Raw genomic sequence first — 17,066 nt, forward strand, 5'->3', positions numbered from 1 at the left:
CCACCCCCACAACGCTCGTCTGAGTGCCAGAAGGTCACGAGGTGGCGTTGGCGCCTGATTGGCTCGAGAGCGACGTCCCTGAGTGATGATTGGATCGTGCTGGGTGCGAGGCCGGGGCGAGCCACGGCGCCGGATTGGTCGGAGAGCAGGGCGAGCGGCCATTCGGAGCGCTCGGCGTAGGTGCGATTGGTGGAGGCCGGCGGGTCGCGGGGCCGTGATGCGCCGGAGGGAGGTTGCGGTCTGGCTGCTGTTGTCAGCGTCAGTGGAGGGTGGGTCGGCGGCGGTGGCGGTGGGTTGCCAGGTGAGTGCCGCTGCTCCGACCTTTTTCTCCGTGCTCCAGGGCCTGAGCCCGAGGCTCCGGGGTTCCGCTGTCACCAGGGACGGTCGGCCGACTTTTGGCTCATCGTCTTGAGGCAGCGCACTTCACCATGGCTGTCAGACACCTTCCCGAACCTGTCCCGGTCATTGGTGGTGGAGAAACTGAGCAGGCCACGTAGTGTCTGTGGTGGTGGGGTGTAGGGGGAGGGACAAGAAAAGGGGGAGGAAAGAGGGGGAGGGGGGTGAATCAGAGAGAGGGGTTGAGACAGTGAGAGAGGGAGGGGTGGGACGGAGGGAGGGGTGAGACAGGGAAGGGGGTGAATGAGGGAAGGGGGCGAGACAGGAGAGGGAAGGGGGCGAGACAGGAGAGGGAAGGGGGCGAGACAGGAGAGGGAAGGGGGCGAGACAGGAGAGGGAAGGGGGCGAGACAGGAGAGGGAAGGGGGCGAGACAGGAGAGGGAAGGGGGCGAGACAGGAGAGGGAAGGGGGCGAGACAGGAGAGGGAAGGGGGCGAGACAGGAGAGGGAAGGGGGCGAGACAGGAGAGGGAAGGGGGCGAGACAGGAGAGGGAAGGGGGCGAGACAGGAGAGGGAAGGGGGCGAGACAGGAGAGGGAAGGGGGCGAGACAGGAGAGGGAAGGGGGCGAGACAGGAGAGGGAAGGGGGCGAGACAGGAGAGGGAAGGGGGCGAGACAGGAGAGGGAAGGGGGCGAGACAGGAGAGGGAAGGGGGCGAGACAGGAGAGGGAAGGGGGCGAGACAGGAGAGGGAAGGGGGCGAGACAGGAGAGGGAAGGGGGCGAGACAGGAGAGGGAAGGGGGCGAGACAGGAGAGGGAAGGGGGCGAGACAGGAGAGGGAAGGGGGCGAGACAGGAGAGGGAAGGGGGCGAGACAGGAGAGGGAAGGGGGCGAGACAGGAGAGGGAAGGGGGCGAGACAGGAGAGGGAAGGGGGCGAGACAGGAGAGGGAAGGGGGCGAGACAGGAGAGGGAAGGGGGCGAGACAGGAGAGGGAAGGGGGCGAGACAGGAGAGGGAAGGGGGCGAGACAGGAGAGGGAAGGGGGCGAGACAGGAGAGGGAAGGGGGCGAGACAGGAGAGGGAAGGGGGCGAGACAGGAGAGGGAAGGGGGCGAGACAGGAGAGGGAAGGGGGCGAGACAGGAGAGGGAAGGGGGCGAGACAGGAGAGGGAAGGGGGCGAGACAGGAGAGGGAAGGGGGCGAGACAGGAGAGGGAAGGGGGCGAGACAGGAGAGGGGCTAGAATGAGGGAGGGAGAAGAAGGGGAGGGTGGGAAGGGAGGTGGGGTTTGTGGTAGGGGAGAGTAAGGAGGAAAGGATGGGGAGGAGGAAAGGCTAAGAGGTCATAGCTGGATCCAGGTGAGAGCATAGAAGAGAAAAAAACCGATGTGGGAAAGTGGTCACACTCTGATAGGGGGCTGGGGAGCTGGAAGGAAGGGGAAAGAGCAGCCCTTTACTTCCTATGGATGCTAAGTGACCTGCTGAGTTTCTCCAGCACTTTTGTGCAAAGCATCGAACCCAATGTCTGCAGCCGCTGGATTCCATCTTCCAACAGGGTGTTGTGGTGAAATGGATAATCTGCCAGTGAAATAACAGGTTGACCTGCCCCCGGTGGGGTGGGGAGGGAGAATAGGCAATGTTTCGGGCTTGAACCCTCCTTCAAAGACTGAGATTGCAGAGGGGAGAGAGTCCATATAATGGTTAGGGAATGGGTGAAGTAGGGAGGTGTGAAAGATGATGGACAGAGGCAGATGATTGGCAGGTGTCAGATAAGGGAGGGGGGGGCAAGAGAAACAGAGGTCCATTGATGGAAGAGGAGTCAGACAGGGAGGAGCGAGATAATGAGAAGACAAAGGTTGCTGCTGGTGCAGTGTGATAACTTCGGGTTCCATTCAGGTTTATTGACAGGTCTTGATCGAGGTACAGCATGGTAACAGGCTCTTCTGGCCTACAAGCCCATAACACCCCAATTAACCTACAACCCCTGTATGTTTTAAAGGGTGTGAGCTGTCTGTAAGTTCTCCCCATGTCTGTATGGGTTTCCTCCCACCCTTCAAAACATACAAAAGTTGTAGATGAATTGGAGTATTAGGGCAGCACGGGGTAGTGGGCTGGAATATATTATTAGTCCTCGTATCTATTTTTAAAAAACTTGGACATACAGGCCCACGAGTCCGTGCCTCCCAATTACATCCCATTAATGTACAACCCCTGGTTCGTTTTGAAGGGTGGGAGGTGACCAGAGTTCCCAGGGAAAACCACGCAGACACGGGGAGAACGTACAAATTTCTTACAGATGGGTTTGGATTCAAACACTGGGTCTGGTCCCAATTGCTGGTGCAGTGAAGGCATTGTGCTTAACTGTGCTGCCCTTACTGTGTTCCTTTACTTTTGGAACCATACCCATAAATCTTTTACAAGCCATCTCACGACTTCACATACTTATAATAAGGTGGTCAGAATTCAACACAACACTCAGAGAACAGAAAAATTCGGAATAGGAGTAGGCCATCTGACCTGTTGAGCCTGCTTCATCAATTAAAAAGTTTATGGCTGATCTGGCCAAGCTGAGAAGCACAAAAGTCTTTAGACTCCGATTGTAATTAAAATACAGAAATGCTGGAGGAACTCGACTGATCTTGCAGCGTTTATAGGAGGTAAAGATGTTTCGGGGCCGAGCCTGGTCCCAATCGCAGCAGATTCAACCTTTACAGCACCAGTGATTGGGTTTGAAGACATGTGCCATCTGTAAGGAGTTTGTACTAACAGCGGCAGATTCAAAATGTGCCAGGCCAAGGGAGATGCTGGATAATAGAGGTTCAACCTGTGCACCACATCCACCTGTTCCTTTCCCATTTAGGACATGGGTTAAGGGTGAAATGTTGGAGAGGAACATTAGGGGGAACTTCTTCACTCAGAGGATGCTGAGAGTGTAGAGTGAGCTGCCAGCAGAAGTGGTGGATGTGGGTTTGATTTCAAAAGTTGGATAAGTACATGGATTTTGGGTTATGGAGGGCTTTGGTCTGGATGCAGGTTAATGGGTCAAGTGGAAAGATTATTTGGCACAGTTTGGATTGGTCAAAGTTTCTGTTCCAAGGTTGTATCTACTGTGCTCATTATATCCTCAAAGAACTCTAGTAAAATTTGTCAAACATGTCCTGCCCTTCCCGAATCCATGCTGTGTCTGCCTGATGGAACCACTTTTATCAGTTATTTCCCTGATAACAGATGTGAAGCTAACTGGTTTACGTTCATCTTCCTGCCGCCTACATCCTTTTAAAAACAGTGGCGTGACATTCGCAGTCTTCCAATTAGTTGGGATCTGCCCAGAGTCCATTGAATTATTGTAAATAGCCACTGCTCGTCGACTATAAGCTGCCATTTCTGTCAGTACCCTGGGATGCCTTCCATCAGGACCAGGGGTCTTGCCTACTACCCACTAGTTTGCTCAACGCTACCTCTTCCATGAAAGCGATTGATTCATCGCATCCTGAACATCATTTTTTGGCAATATTTTCCACTGACATCATAATTGTTCAAAGATTCCACTATTTCTGCATTACCCAATTAAATTGGCCCCTTCACGATTTCCAATGGACCAATGTTCACTGTAGCCACCCTTTTCTGATTTATATATTTATAAAAATAATCATTATTTTTTTATTATTCTGTGCTAGTTTACTTTCATAATCTATCTTTCCTTCCTGTATTGTTTGCTTAGTAGTTCTTTGTTGTTTTAAAGTTTTCCTAATCTTCCACTTTCCCACTATTTTTGGAAACTGTATGTATGAGATTTCAATTTGATGTCTTCCTTTATTTCCTTAATTATCCAAGGCTCTCTTTCCCCATGCATTCTGTCTTTGTTTTGAACTGGAATATACTTTTGCGTGTGTGTTTTATTTATTTTGGAAGATACACTGTTAAAATTCTATATGAAAGTCTTTCATTATTCCTCAACTGTCCCACCATACTGTCTGTGTTCTCAGTTTATGCCAGCCAACTCCTTCCCCATTCTGCTGCAGTCTCCCTTGTTAAGGCACAAGACACTGGTTATAGATCCATTTCACCCTCTATTTTTATGAGAATTCAATCATACAGATTCAGTCAAGAAATTATCACTCTTCCTTTGAAGGTTCCAAACTGCAAGTTCATTGATTTTTCCTGCCTCACTGCACAGGACCAGATTTAGACATACAGCATGGTAACAGGCTCTTTTGACCCATGAACCTGTGACCCTTAAATACACCCAATTAACCTACAACCCCAGTATATTTTGAAGGGTGGGAGGATGCCAGAGAAAACATACAAACTCCAAACAGGCAGTGCTGGATTTGAACCAGGGTCGTTGGCACTGTAATAGCATTGCTATGCTAACAGTGCCGCCCCTATCTAAGATAGCATGCTCCCTTGTAGGTTCACTGATATGCTGTTCAAGAAAGCTATCATGGATGCATTATCTGAATTCCTTCTCATTACTGTTTCAACTGACTTCATTCATCCGATCTATCTGCAAGTTAAAAGTGCATGTTAACTGCAGTTCCGTTCAAACATTCCTTTTATTGTCACGTAATAATACATTAAAAATGTAATCTACATGATACACTTCAACTTGCGTCTGCGGTGAGGCAAACGGAGTCACCGTGAGTATTAACCGGTGCCCATAAAAATAGCAGAAAGAGAAGAAAAAGAAAGTCCCTTTAGAGTCACTGAGTGTCTGTCGATTCGCCTCCAGCCCTCCTGCAGCCGCACAGACTCCTGTTCAAACCATTGGCCACCCAAGGTCCAGATCCAAACCAAGAAAAATAATATTACATGCATCAGATATTTCTTGGTTTATTAAATGTGCCACTGTAATGCTACAGTTGGGGTTAGGCTGGTGATTTGTAAAGATTCAGCATGATTTGTTTTCATTGTTTTTTTTGTTTGAAGAAGTGATGAAGAGTTTAGAGGGCAAGTCCACGGTTTATCATCTCTGTTAACGACTTGGGTTACCATGCAAGTTTGCGGATGACACCAAAATTGGTGGTTTAGTGGACAGTAAAGAAGATTATCTAAGATTACAACAAGATCTTGATGAACTGGGAAATTGGACCAAGAAATGGCAGATGGAATTTAGCTTGGTCAAGTGCAGTGTTATAGTTTGGTATGTTAAATTTGAACAGGATTTGTTTATTGAACAGAAGGGCACTGGAATGCATTGGAGAGCAGAGACTTGGGGTACAGGTTCATACTGCAATGAAAGTGGTGTTGCACGTAGACAGGGGAGTGAAGAAAGCATCTGGCAGACTTGCCTTCATTGGTCATGGCAGTGAGTACAGGAACAAGGACATCATGACACAACTGTAGGAGACAGTGAGACCACAGTTTGAATTTTTGGCAGTTTTGGTCAACTACAAGAAAAAATATTAAGCCAGAAGGAATGTAGAACCTGTTCATTAAAATGTTACTGGAACTTATGTGCTTGAATATGAGAGGCTGGGACTTTTCTCACTGGAGTGTTGGGGACTAAATGGGGAATGTCATGGAGGTTTCTAAAATCATGAGGGACGTAGATAAGGTATATAGTCATAGGATTCTTCTCATTGCAGGGGGGATATAAAATCAGAAGGCATCGATTTTATCACTCAGAGGATAGTGGAGAAATGGCAGAGGAAATAGGAGAGGGGGTAGATTCTAACATTCACAAGATGCAATCTTTAGTCAGGTACATGGATAGGAAAGGTTTAGAGGGATATGAACTGAATGCAGGCAAATGGGACCTGCTTGGCCAGCATGGATGTTGGGCCAAAGGGCCTGTTTCTATGCTATGGAATATTACTCGTTGATAAAGCCCACATTTATGTTTGTCTTGATTACTGTTTTGTCAACCTGCCTTGCATTTCAGCGACTTGTACGCTTGAACCCAAGGCCCCTATGTTCCTTTTAGAAACGTATTATTTTTTACTATCTTGCCTCTCGTTCTCCTTATCAATAGAAATAGGGGCAGGAGGAGGCCATCCAGCCCATTGAAACATTCAATTGCATCACAGCTAATCTGGACTGGACGGACCCAGCTCCACTTGCCCACAAGTTCTCCATAACTGTTAAATTCCTTGTTATTCAAAAATCTATCTGTGACTTGAACGCATTGAAAGAGGCAGCCTCCATTGCTCCATTGGAGCGAGAATTCTACAGACTCACTACTCTTTGGGAGAAGCAGTTCCTCCTCATAAATTTCAATTTAAAAAATTTAGGCATACAGCACGGTAACAGGCCATTTCAGCCCACGAGTCCGTGCCGCCAAAATACACTCAATTAACCTGCTCACAACACCCAGTATGTTTTTTTTTTGAAGGGTGGGAGGAAACCGGAGCACCTGGAGGAAACCTCGCAGACATGGGGAGAATGTACAAACTCCTTGCAGACAGCATGGGAATCAAACCTTGGTCCCGATTGCTGGCACCGTAAATGTGTGGCGCTAACTCTACGCCAACCGTGCTGTCCCAATCTCTCCATCTTAAATCAGTTCTCTTATGTATTTTGAATCTATCTTGAGCAAACTATTTGTTCTTCAAATTAAACAAAGCATCAGTACAAGCTTCATCACAGGACAACCCAGTGTTGGACTAAAATGAGTCTGTCTCTTACTTCTAACCTCACCTTGTTTCTATCTTGTCTATCCCTTTCATAGTTTTGCATATTGTAAGATCCTCGCTCATTTAACTAAACTCCAGTGAGTTTTGTCCCAGGTTACTCAATCTCTCCTCATAAGCTAGTCCCTTCATTTCTGGAACCCATTGATTAAACTCCTCTGTGATACCTCCAAGAACAATATACTCTTCCTCAAATTAGGAGACCAGAAATTCACTCAATACTCCAGGTGTGGCCTCACCTGTACAGTTACAATAGAATCTCTCTCTATTCCAATCCCTCTAGTAATGAAAGCCAGCATTGCCTTTGCCTTGATTACCTGTTACACCTGCAAACTGAACTTTTGTGATTCTTTTTCCAGTGCTTCTAAGCTTGATGCTATTTTTCACCATTTAGATAGTAGTCTGACTTTCACTTTCCCTCCCAACAGCATGACCTTTCATTTACCAAAGTGAGCACATTATCACCTTGTATCTTTTTTCCATTCTTCCTTCTCATCACAAAAGCCGCTTTCAGGTGCATTCTCTGCCAAGAATGCACCTGCAGAAGCGGATACAGGCCTGTGTAATAGTCGTTCAGGTGGCAGCCCTGAAAGCGCTGCACTGTCCACCTGAAAGGGACAACTGCAGGAGAGGCGCCTGTCTCTTCAGGACATCAGGGCAGGGGCAGTCGATGTGGAATATCAGGGCGGGGCCAGACGGCGGGGCACTCCGGGTCAGGGGCTGCAGACGCAGGACTTCGGGGCAGGGGTGGCCTGCCCTGACGTCCCGCGCCGGCCGCCCCCGCCCTGACGTCCCGCGCCGGCCGCCCCCGCCCTGACGTCCCGCGCCGGCCGCCCCCGCCCTGACGTCCCGCGCCGGCCGCCCCCGCCCTGACGTCCCGCGCCGGCCGCCCCCGCCCTGACGTCCCGCGCCGGCCGCCCCCGCCCTGACGTCCCGCGCCGGCCGCCCCCGCCCTGACGTCCCGCGCCGGCCGCCCCCGCCCTGACGTCCCGCGCCGGCCGCCCCCGCCCTGACGTCCCGCGCCGGCCGCCCCCGCCCTGACGTCCCGCGCCGGCCGCCCCCGCCCTGACGTCCCGCGCCGGCCGCCCCCGCCCTGACGTCCCGCGCCGGCCGCCCCCGCCCTGACGTCCCGCGCCGGCCGCCCCCGCCCTGACGTCCCGCGCCGGCCGCCCCCGCCCTGACGTCCCGCGCCGGCCGCCCCCGCCCTGACGTCCCGCGCCGGCCGCCCCCGCCCTGACGTCCCGCGCCGGCCGCCCCCGCCCTGACGTCCCGCGCCGGCCGCCCCCGCCCTGACGTCCCGCGCCGGCCGCCCCCGCCCTGACGTCCCGCGCCGGCCGCCCCCGCCCTGACGTCCCGCGCCGGCCGCCCCCGCCCTGACGTCCCGCGCCGGCCGCCCCCGCCCTGACGTCCCGCGCCGGCCGCCCCCGCCCTGACGTCCCGCGCCGGCCGCCCCCGCCCTGACGTCCCGCGCCGGCCGCCCCCGCCCTGACGTCCCGCGCCGGCCGCCCCCGCCCTGACGACCCGCGCCGGCCGCCCCCGCCCTGACGTCCCGCGCCGGCCGCCCCCGCCCTGACGTCCCGCGCCGGCCGCCCCCGCCCTGACGTCCCGCGCCGGCCGCCCCCGCCCTGACGTCCCGCGCCGGCCGCCCCCGCCCTGACGTCCCGCGCCGGCCGCCCCCGCCCTGACGTCCCGCGCCGGCCGCCCCCGCCCTGACGACCCGCGCAAGGGGGCAGAGGCAGTGGGGAGGGGGCTGACAGGCGCAGGGAGTTGGGTCGCAGGCTGATTGTCATCAGCCTGCCCTTTAGCAGCCATTTTCAGGCGGCTGCATTCAGGTGCTTAGGGGAACTTCAGTGCTCCGGCGATTATCCCTCTCTGAGGAGGGTTGGAAAGTGCACCTCGGAGGTGCCTCCTGCTCTTTCAGGTGGCCTCCCGACAGTCACATAGGGGTAGAATATACAGTTTTACATTTGGGTATTCTGGCCACCTGAAAGAGCCTAAAGTGTGCACGTTTTACCAGGCCCTCTGAATCTTTTCACAATGCATCACTAAACTCTGCAGTTCAAAATACTGCAGAGTTGTCTGTTATCTGCAAATTTAGAAATGGTTTTGCACCCCTAGTCTAGGTCATTAACATTAATTTATATTATAATTTTCATTTAAAAAAACTTAATAGTCCTAACATTGATTTTTGGGAGCACCTTTATTCAACTTCCTTCAATTGAATCATTTATCCAGACCCTCTCCCAAGCTGTGAGGCTTCTGAACTCCGGGGACACAGGGCTAGTATATGAAACATGATATTTAATGAGAAGTATGTTATTTATGATATATTATCTATATAAATTGTTTATAAGGTCATTTATCCATGTAAATAACCAGTTCCATGGTCCGGAGAAACGCTATCTTGTTTTCACTGTACAACTGTATGAATGACCAATAAACGTGACTTGACTTGAGTTTCTGACAAATCAACAATCAATCTTCGTTGCCAGAATAGATGCATTCCAATGAGAGAAACTTCACGAGGTTTTGTTTAAAAAAAAGCTGAAAATAGTTTGAAGAGGGCCAAATTGCATAAAGATGGGTGGTAAGTCAGAAGATTGGAGAGAATGTAAAGAAAGAAAATAGCTAAAAGAATGTGTAGAAAGATGAGAAACAAGGAAGCTTGCTACAAATGTAAAAATGGATGGGAGAGTTTTTATCTACTTTAGAAGTAAGAGATAGCAAAGTGAATATTCATCCCATTTCAGGTAGCACAGTGGCCAGTAATGGATGAAACGCAGCCAGTGGTTTCGGTACACGAAAGGTATTTGATAAGGTGCTCCATCAGGAACAGGCCTTTTGACCTACGAGGTCTACCCTGATGCCAAATTAAACTAAATCACTTTTACCTACACAGGATCCATATCCCTTCATTCCCTGTACATTTCTGTGTCTATCTCAAAACCTCTTCGACACTATTCATCTATTTCTACCACTATGCTTGGCAGCCTGTTCCAGGCACCTGTCACTTTTTTAAAAAATAATCCTGCCCCTCCTATCTGGCTTCATTGCTAGAGGGATTGAATTTAGGAGCAGGAAGGTTATGCTGCGTCTGGAGGACTGCGTGCAGTTCTGGTCTCCTTACTTGAGGAGGGATGTACTGGCTTTGGAGATGGTGCAGAGGAGGTTCACCAGGTTGATTCCAGAGATGGGGGTGTTAGCCAATGAGGAGAGATTGAGACATCTGGGGCAGTACTCTTGAATTTAGATCAATGAGAGGGGATCTTAAAGAAACATAAAAATTATGAAAGGCAGAGAAAAGATAGAGGTAGGTAAATTGATTTCATAGGTAGGGAAGACCAGAACTAGTGGACATTCCCTCAAGATTCAGGGGAGTAGATTTAGGATCTGAAATTCGCTGCCCATTGAAGCAGCAGAGGCGGCCTCAGTATATATACGTTTAAGAAAAAAGTTGGATATATTTTTACATCATAGGGGAATTAAGGGATATGGGGGAAAAGCAGATGGGTGGAGATGAGCCCATCATCAGATCAGCCATGATCTTATTGAATGGCAGAGCAGGCTCAACGGGCCGGGTGGCTTACTCCTGCTTCTAGTTCTTATACCATCAAATACAGGCAAGATCCTGATAAATCTCTTCTGTACCGGTTCCAAAGCATCCAAGGGTTATTATGGCAAGCAAAAGGAAAAGATGCTGGACAGAGGGTAAGCATAAAGGAGGTCTCTCACAAGCTGGCAAGATGCAATGTGTGGTGTTGGAGCCCAAACCTTTCAATTTACTCAAGTGATTTGGGTTTTTGGTTACTGATTTTAATTTTTAATTTATAGATGCAGCATGGGAACAGGTTTTTCCAACCCATGAGCCCACGCTGCCCAAGTACATCCATGTGACCAATTAATCTACAACCCCCGTACGTTTTGGAGGCTGGTAGGAAACTGGTGCATCTGGAGGAAACCCACACAGGTCACAGGAAGATTACAAACAGCGCTGGATTTGGACCTGGATCACTGGTGCTGTAATAGTGTTGAGCTAACCGTATCACCCTCGCAGATAGGTAGGAGCATAAGTTGTGAAGAAGATACAGAATGGTTAAGTGAATGGGTGAAGATCTGGCAAATGTTAAGTTTTTAATTTTGGAAGGAAAAATCAAAAGGTGTATTTTGAGATGAAATTGCAAAGCTGTGAGATGCAGCACAAGCTCGTTCTGCGCTTAAACCAAGTAAGTAGGAATGATAATATAGTTTACTTTGAGAATTGAATACAATAATAGGGTGGCAAAAAAAAACTATATTGGTCTGCTCAATTAAGGAAGCATGTTGATGTTTTGGAAGCGGTTCGTAGGTTTATCAGACTGATACCTGGAGTGGCCTGTAAGGAAAGATGGGGCATGCTCGATTTGGGTCCACTGGAGTTTGGAGAAGTGAAGTTCCTTTGAGAAAGTGAAGACCCTTGCCAATGTGAAGGTGTTTGTAATTGAACCTTATGGACGTTTCTTGGCAGTCATCCCGAATTGTGTCAGAATCAGAATTGACTGCCATGAACATTTCACGAAATTCAATGTTTCCTGGCAGCATTCACAGTGTAAATATTGCTATAAATTACATTTTGAAAAAAATAAATTAGTGCAGAAAAAAGGAAAAGGAATTTTTTTTAATGGTTTATTGTCCATTCAGGAATTTGATGGCGGATGGGAGGAAGCTGTCCTTGTGCCATTGGCTGTTCGTTTTCAGCCTCCTGTACATCCTTCCTGATGGTAGCAGAGTGAAGAGGGCATGACCTGGGTGATGGGGGTCCTTGAGGATAGACGTTGCTTTCTTAAGGCACTGCCTCTTGTAGTTGTCCTGGATGGAGTGAAAATTAATACCCGTGATTTTGCTAGTAGAGTTAACAACCTTCTGGAGTTTTTTTTTTTCCGGTCCTGTGCATTGGCACCACCATACCAGATAGTGATGCAACCAGTCAGAATGCTCTTCACAATACACCTGTAGACATTTTTAAGAGTCTTTGGTCACATCGTAAATACCTTCAAACTCCTCACTAAATATAGCCACTGGCGAGTCTTCTTCATGATTGCATTGACATGGAGGCTCCAGGAGAGATCTTCAGACATGTTGACACCCAGGAATTCGAAGTTCTTGAACCTTTCTGCTGCTGACCCCTCTATGAGGACTGGTTCATATTCTGCTTTCTCCTTACTGAAGTCCATAATCAGTTCCTTGATTTTGCTAGCATTGAGTGCAAGGTGGTTGTTGTGACACCACTCAACGAGCTGATCCATCTTCCTCCTGCACTCTTTCTCATTGCTATCTATGATTCTGCCGACAACCGCGGTGTCACTGGCAAATTTGTAGACTACTTAAATTATGCCTAGCCGCACAGTCCTGTTTCTTGACCATTCCACCAAAAAAGAACATTTTTCTCCATTCCTCTGTCTATCCCTCTCACAATTTCAAATACTTTCAACCAGAGCTTGCATTTTAAAAACCAAATCTTTCCAACCAGGGACAGTTCACCAGACGAGTCTGGGTTGTGGGTGAAATGGTTTCAATGCTGAAGGTAGGATGACCTGGATATTTTCTTGGATTTCACATTTAGATTTGTTGTCAGAGTACATACATGACATCACATACAACTCTGAGATTCTTTTTCCTGTGGGCGTGGTAGAATTACCACTTATTGGCAGTGCAAAAAAAACTGATTCAATGTACACATAAACAAATAAGAAATATAAACAATGTGCAATACAGATAGAAAAGAACAAAGTGCAAAAGTACGAGTCCTTAAATGAGTCCCTGATTGAGTTTGTTGTTGAGGGGACTGATGGTGCAGGGGGAGCAGCTGTTCCTGAACCTGGTGGGGTGAGTCTTGTGGCACCTGTACCTCTTTCCTGATGGCAGCAGCGAGAACAGAGCGTGTGCTGGGTGGTGGGGATGCTTGATGATCACTGCTGCTCTCCGACAGCAACGTTCCCTGTGGATGTTCTCAATGGTGGGGAGGGTTTTGCCTGTAATGTCCTGGAGTGTGTCCACTTCCTTTTTCAGGGCTTTAAGCTCTGGGGTATTGGTTCCCATACCAGACTGTGATGCAGCCGGTCTGCATGCTTTTCACCACACAGCTGTAGAAATTTGCCAGGGTTTCCAATGTCATACTAAACCTCTGAGGAAGTAGGTCATAGGTGCATGACCAATCCCAGTGCCTCCTTCAGATGGCAGAAGTTGTGGTTGGCCTTTCCAGGTCTATAAAATTTGAGTGCTCCTTGGATTTCTGACATTCTGCTGTCATCCTTTCCTTACAGACGAGTGGGTCGCCTGCGATGCCAGAACACTCCGATGTCAGCTTGTCGCCCGAGGAGCGTGTGCGGGCCCTCACCAAGAAGGGCAGTTTTGTTGATGTAAACGATGACGTCCCTCTGCGCAGGTACTTCCGTTCTGGCGTTGAAATGATTCGCATGGCTGCCATTTACGTGGATGAAGGCAACCTGGAAAGCGCATTTGTGCTTTACAACAAGTATATCACGTGAGTTCAATGATTACAATGCCACCATGTTGCTGTTCCATCTTTAGGCATGAGTTTTTGGATGTCAGCTGCAGTTCATGAAGTCAGAACCTCAGCCCTGAATAGGTCATGAGTTCAGGGTTTGCTGCATGATGTGAAGGGCAGGATAAAAGTCTGCTGCATTGCCAAAGACATCAACTGGAGAGAGCACCAGTGGATTATCCTGTGGATTATCCTGTGGAGCACGCATTGAACTGGGGTTCATTCAGCTCTCTCTGCTGGAGAAAACCGCTACTTTCTGAAGACCAGTGTCAGTGCCCTCCATTTGTTTTGAGTTCAGAATGATCTCCCAGGAGGAAAAATGGATAAACAAATCTGGTCATTATCCCATATTTGGCTCCCTCCTTTGTACATCATGTCAGTGATTATACTTCAAAAAAATTTTGGTGCCTTTAAGCTGAATGTCAACTATGAAACTATGAATGACTTCATTTGTTTAAAGCAAGCTGTGTGTTGTGATTCAGCACGTGTACGGGGGTAGACAGTGGATTGGTATCTTGGAATTTGAATTGGTTATTCTCTACACCGTGGATCATGTCTGTAGTTGGGATATTGGCTGATGGTTATAATGTGATCAGTTGGCTTTGCCATTCCTTGGTTAATGAAGCAATATCTTACATAAGTCCGAGACAATGACCAGTGGGGTAGTTGGTAGAGCCACTGCCTCATAACACCAGGGACCCGGGTTCAGCCCTGACCACTAGAATTAGCCTGTCTTTCCCCCGCCCCTACACCCGGTGATCTCATCAAATCCCCTATGAATCTCCTCGCTCACCTTAAACCTCTGCCCTCTTGCAATACACAAATGCTGGAGAAATGGAGCAGGCGACACAGCATTGCACTAGACCCCAACATCTGCAGATGTTCTTGTTCAACTCCATCTCTCCCCTCTCGATTTTAACACTGCTACAGCGTGAAAAAGACTCTTATCTTTTCCTCATAATTTTATACAGCTTCCTCAGGTCACCTCATAGCCTCCTTCACATAAAGCAAGCCCAGCATATTCTCCCGTTACAAACTAAAAAGCTCAAATTCGCGCAACTTCCTGGTGAGTTTCGTCTTCACCCTGTCTCGCTCAATCATATCCTCCCTACAATGTGGGAACAAGAACTGCACATTTTATGACACAACATTTTGCGACATCAACAGACTTTGATCTCCCATGCATTGAAGACAGTTAGCTGAGTTGTTGCCTCAGGAAAGCAGGCCAATATCATGAGGGACTGCCAACACCCTGGTCACAATCTCTTTGAGCTGAAACATTTAGGCAGAAAACAGAAGACTGCGACCTCCCAGGATCAATAACCGTTTCTATCCAGCAGCCGAGAGAAACACAAAAGATGCGAATACTTAAGCAAAGAATTGTTAGGGGCAGTCAGCAGGTCAGACAGTATCCATGGGTCTGTGTGTCTCCAACAATTTGTCTGCTATCAAGCTCTTGAACCTCTTCTTACCTCACTAAGCAGAAATACTCCAACACACCAAAATACTGTCTGCACTAATGTTCATTGGGATGATTCCAGGAATGAAAGAATTATCATATGAAGAGTGTTTGACGGCTCTGTACACATTGGAACTTAGGAGTATGATTGGGGTTGGGTGGTGGAATCATATTGAAGCATTTCGAATGTTGAAAGGTATGGGCAGTAGATTTAGAAAGGTTGTTTCCCACGGTGGGAGAGTCAAGGACGAGGGCACAACCACGATTGAAGGGCGTCCGTTTAGAAGTGCGTAGGAATTTCTTCATCCAGCAGGTGGTAAATCTGTGGAATTTATTTGTCATGGGTGGCTGTGGAGTCCAGTTCATGGAGTGTATTTAAGACAGAGGTTGATAGTTTCTTGATTAGCCAGGACATCAAAGGTTGTGGGGAGGCCAGGCAATGGGTCTATGTGGGGAATGGATCAGTTTATAATTAAATGGTGTGGCAGATTCAATGGGCTGAATAACCTATTTCTGCTCGTATGTCTTATGGTCTATTGTAACACTTTTTTCTTCACTGGTAATGGAATATTAATTATCTACCTATCGTTAGTATTTTAATTTAATATATTGTACAATTTTTACGTGGTATCTTTAGCTACAGCAAGCAAGAATTTCAGTACATATGTGTTGAACAATGATCTCATTATCTTTATATTCCATTTTATATTAGATGGTATGATCTGTGAAGGTAGATATTCTACTCTATCCACTTGTGTTCCCACTGTGACATACTCAAAGCTTCTCTATTCATCAGTGTTCCTCGCACATTTACCTGTATATGACCTATTCTTACTCAATTATCCAAAATGTATTAAATATCTATGCTTGAACTAAAATGTCTGAAGTAACAATCAGGTGGATAACTATTAACGTTGAACTGGGTGGGAGGCCCTGACCTTCTGAAGAGCATTTAGAGGTGGACAATGAATGATGGCTGTCAGGAAGCTCCAGATCATGAAAATGCAATAAAAAAATAATCTCTATCACCGATTACTGAGAGATAACAACTTTCTCTTGATGGTATTTCCATTATCAAACCATTGCACCAGTTTAGTATCAGTGATCGCTATTGTTTCAAAATTCAACCAGATTAATCACATAGATACTGTCTTCAGGCTTGGATCTCCCAGTGGCCACCCATTTCAATTCTCCATCCCATTCCCTTCCCGACATGTTTGTCCAAGGTCTCATGCACGACCAGACTGAGACCACCCGCAAATTGGAGGAGCAACACCTCATCTTCCGTCTGGGAACCCTCCAAACGGATGGAATTAACATGGGTTTCTCTGCTTTCCAATTAAACCCCCCCCTCCATACCCCTTTCTTCCAGCTTGCCCCTTCCCCCCCCTTCCATTTCCCCCTCAACAAAATGGCTGAGAAATTCACTGGGGTCTTCCTTTCCATTATTGATGACATTCACTCGGAGCATTGCTTAAATAGGGTTTAAAGAAGTATTGAGGACCCTTTCCAATCAGCGCATGGTATCTTTGATCTACTACCATCAGGAAGGAGGTACAGGAGCATTGAAATCAGGACTGCCAGACCGGGGAATAGGCTGTGAGATTGGTGAACAGTATTCTGTATATATATTTATTTTAGATTTCAGATTTATTGTCAGAGCACATACATGACATCACAAACAACCATGAGATTCTTTTTTAAGTTGTATCTTTATACACAGTAAAACCCCTGGTATCCAAACGCCTATGGGGGATTGGTAGATGCCGGATAAGTGTATTTTTTTGGTTGTTTGAGACTTATTCTTGCAATGCCTAATGCACCTGCATTAAACAAGTAAAATTCAAAAATACTATACTGTACTTACACTAAACAAACTTCACTTGCATGAATATTATAAACCTTGAAACATTTTACTTTATTTTCAGTCACATTCTTTGAAAACATTTAAACGTCGCTGTATCTGCAGGTTCCTCCCCCTCCACGGAGCCGCCCGAAAGAAGAACAATAATATAGATAATTTATTCTCCCCACCCACCCCCCCTCCCCCCAGCCCCAGCTAGTTTACAGATAAAGCCTCTGACCGGGGGTGACTATTACTAA

The 17,066-nt window shown here is 48.0% G+C and overlaps 1 protein-coding gene across 4 annotated transcripts in view; it reads left to right on the forward strand.

The window, feature by feature from the left end:
* Nucleotides 1-141: 141 nt before the first annotated feature.
* The window catches only part of stambpa (STAM binding protein a), a 51,946-nt gene continuing 35,021 nt past the window's right edge, over nt 142-17,066 (forward strand). For 2 of the 4 annotated variants that reach the window (XR_011351550.1, XM_069917795.1), the window contains exons 1-2: nt 187-301; nt 13,263-13,483. Coding sequence is in view for 3 of the 4 variants with exons in the window: in XM_069917795.1 (XP_069773896.1) it covers nt 218-301; nt 13,263-13,483 (305 nt within the window). In the remaining variant the exon portion in view is untranslated. The other 2 variants (XM_069917797.1, XM_069917796.1) reach the window with 2 other exon arrangements.

This window comes from Narcine bancroftii, chromosome 2, assembly GCF_036971445.1.
Source record: "Narcine bancroftii isolate sNarBan1 chromosome 2, sNarBan1.hap1, whole genome shotgun sequence".
Classification (NCBI taxonomy): Eukaryota; Metazoa; Chordata; class Chondrichthyes; order Torpediniformes; family Narcinidae; genus Narcine; species Narcine bancroftii.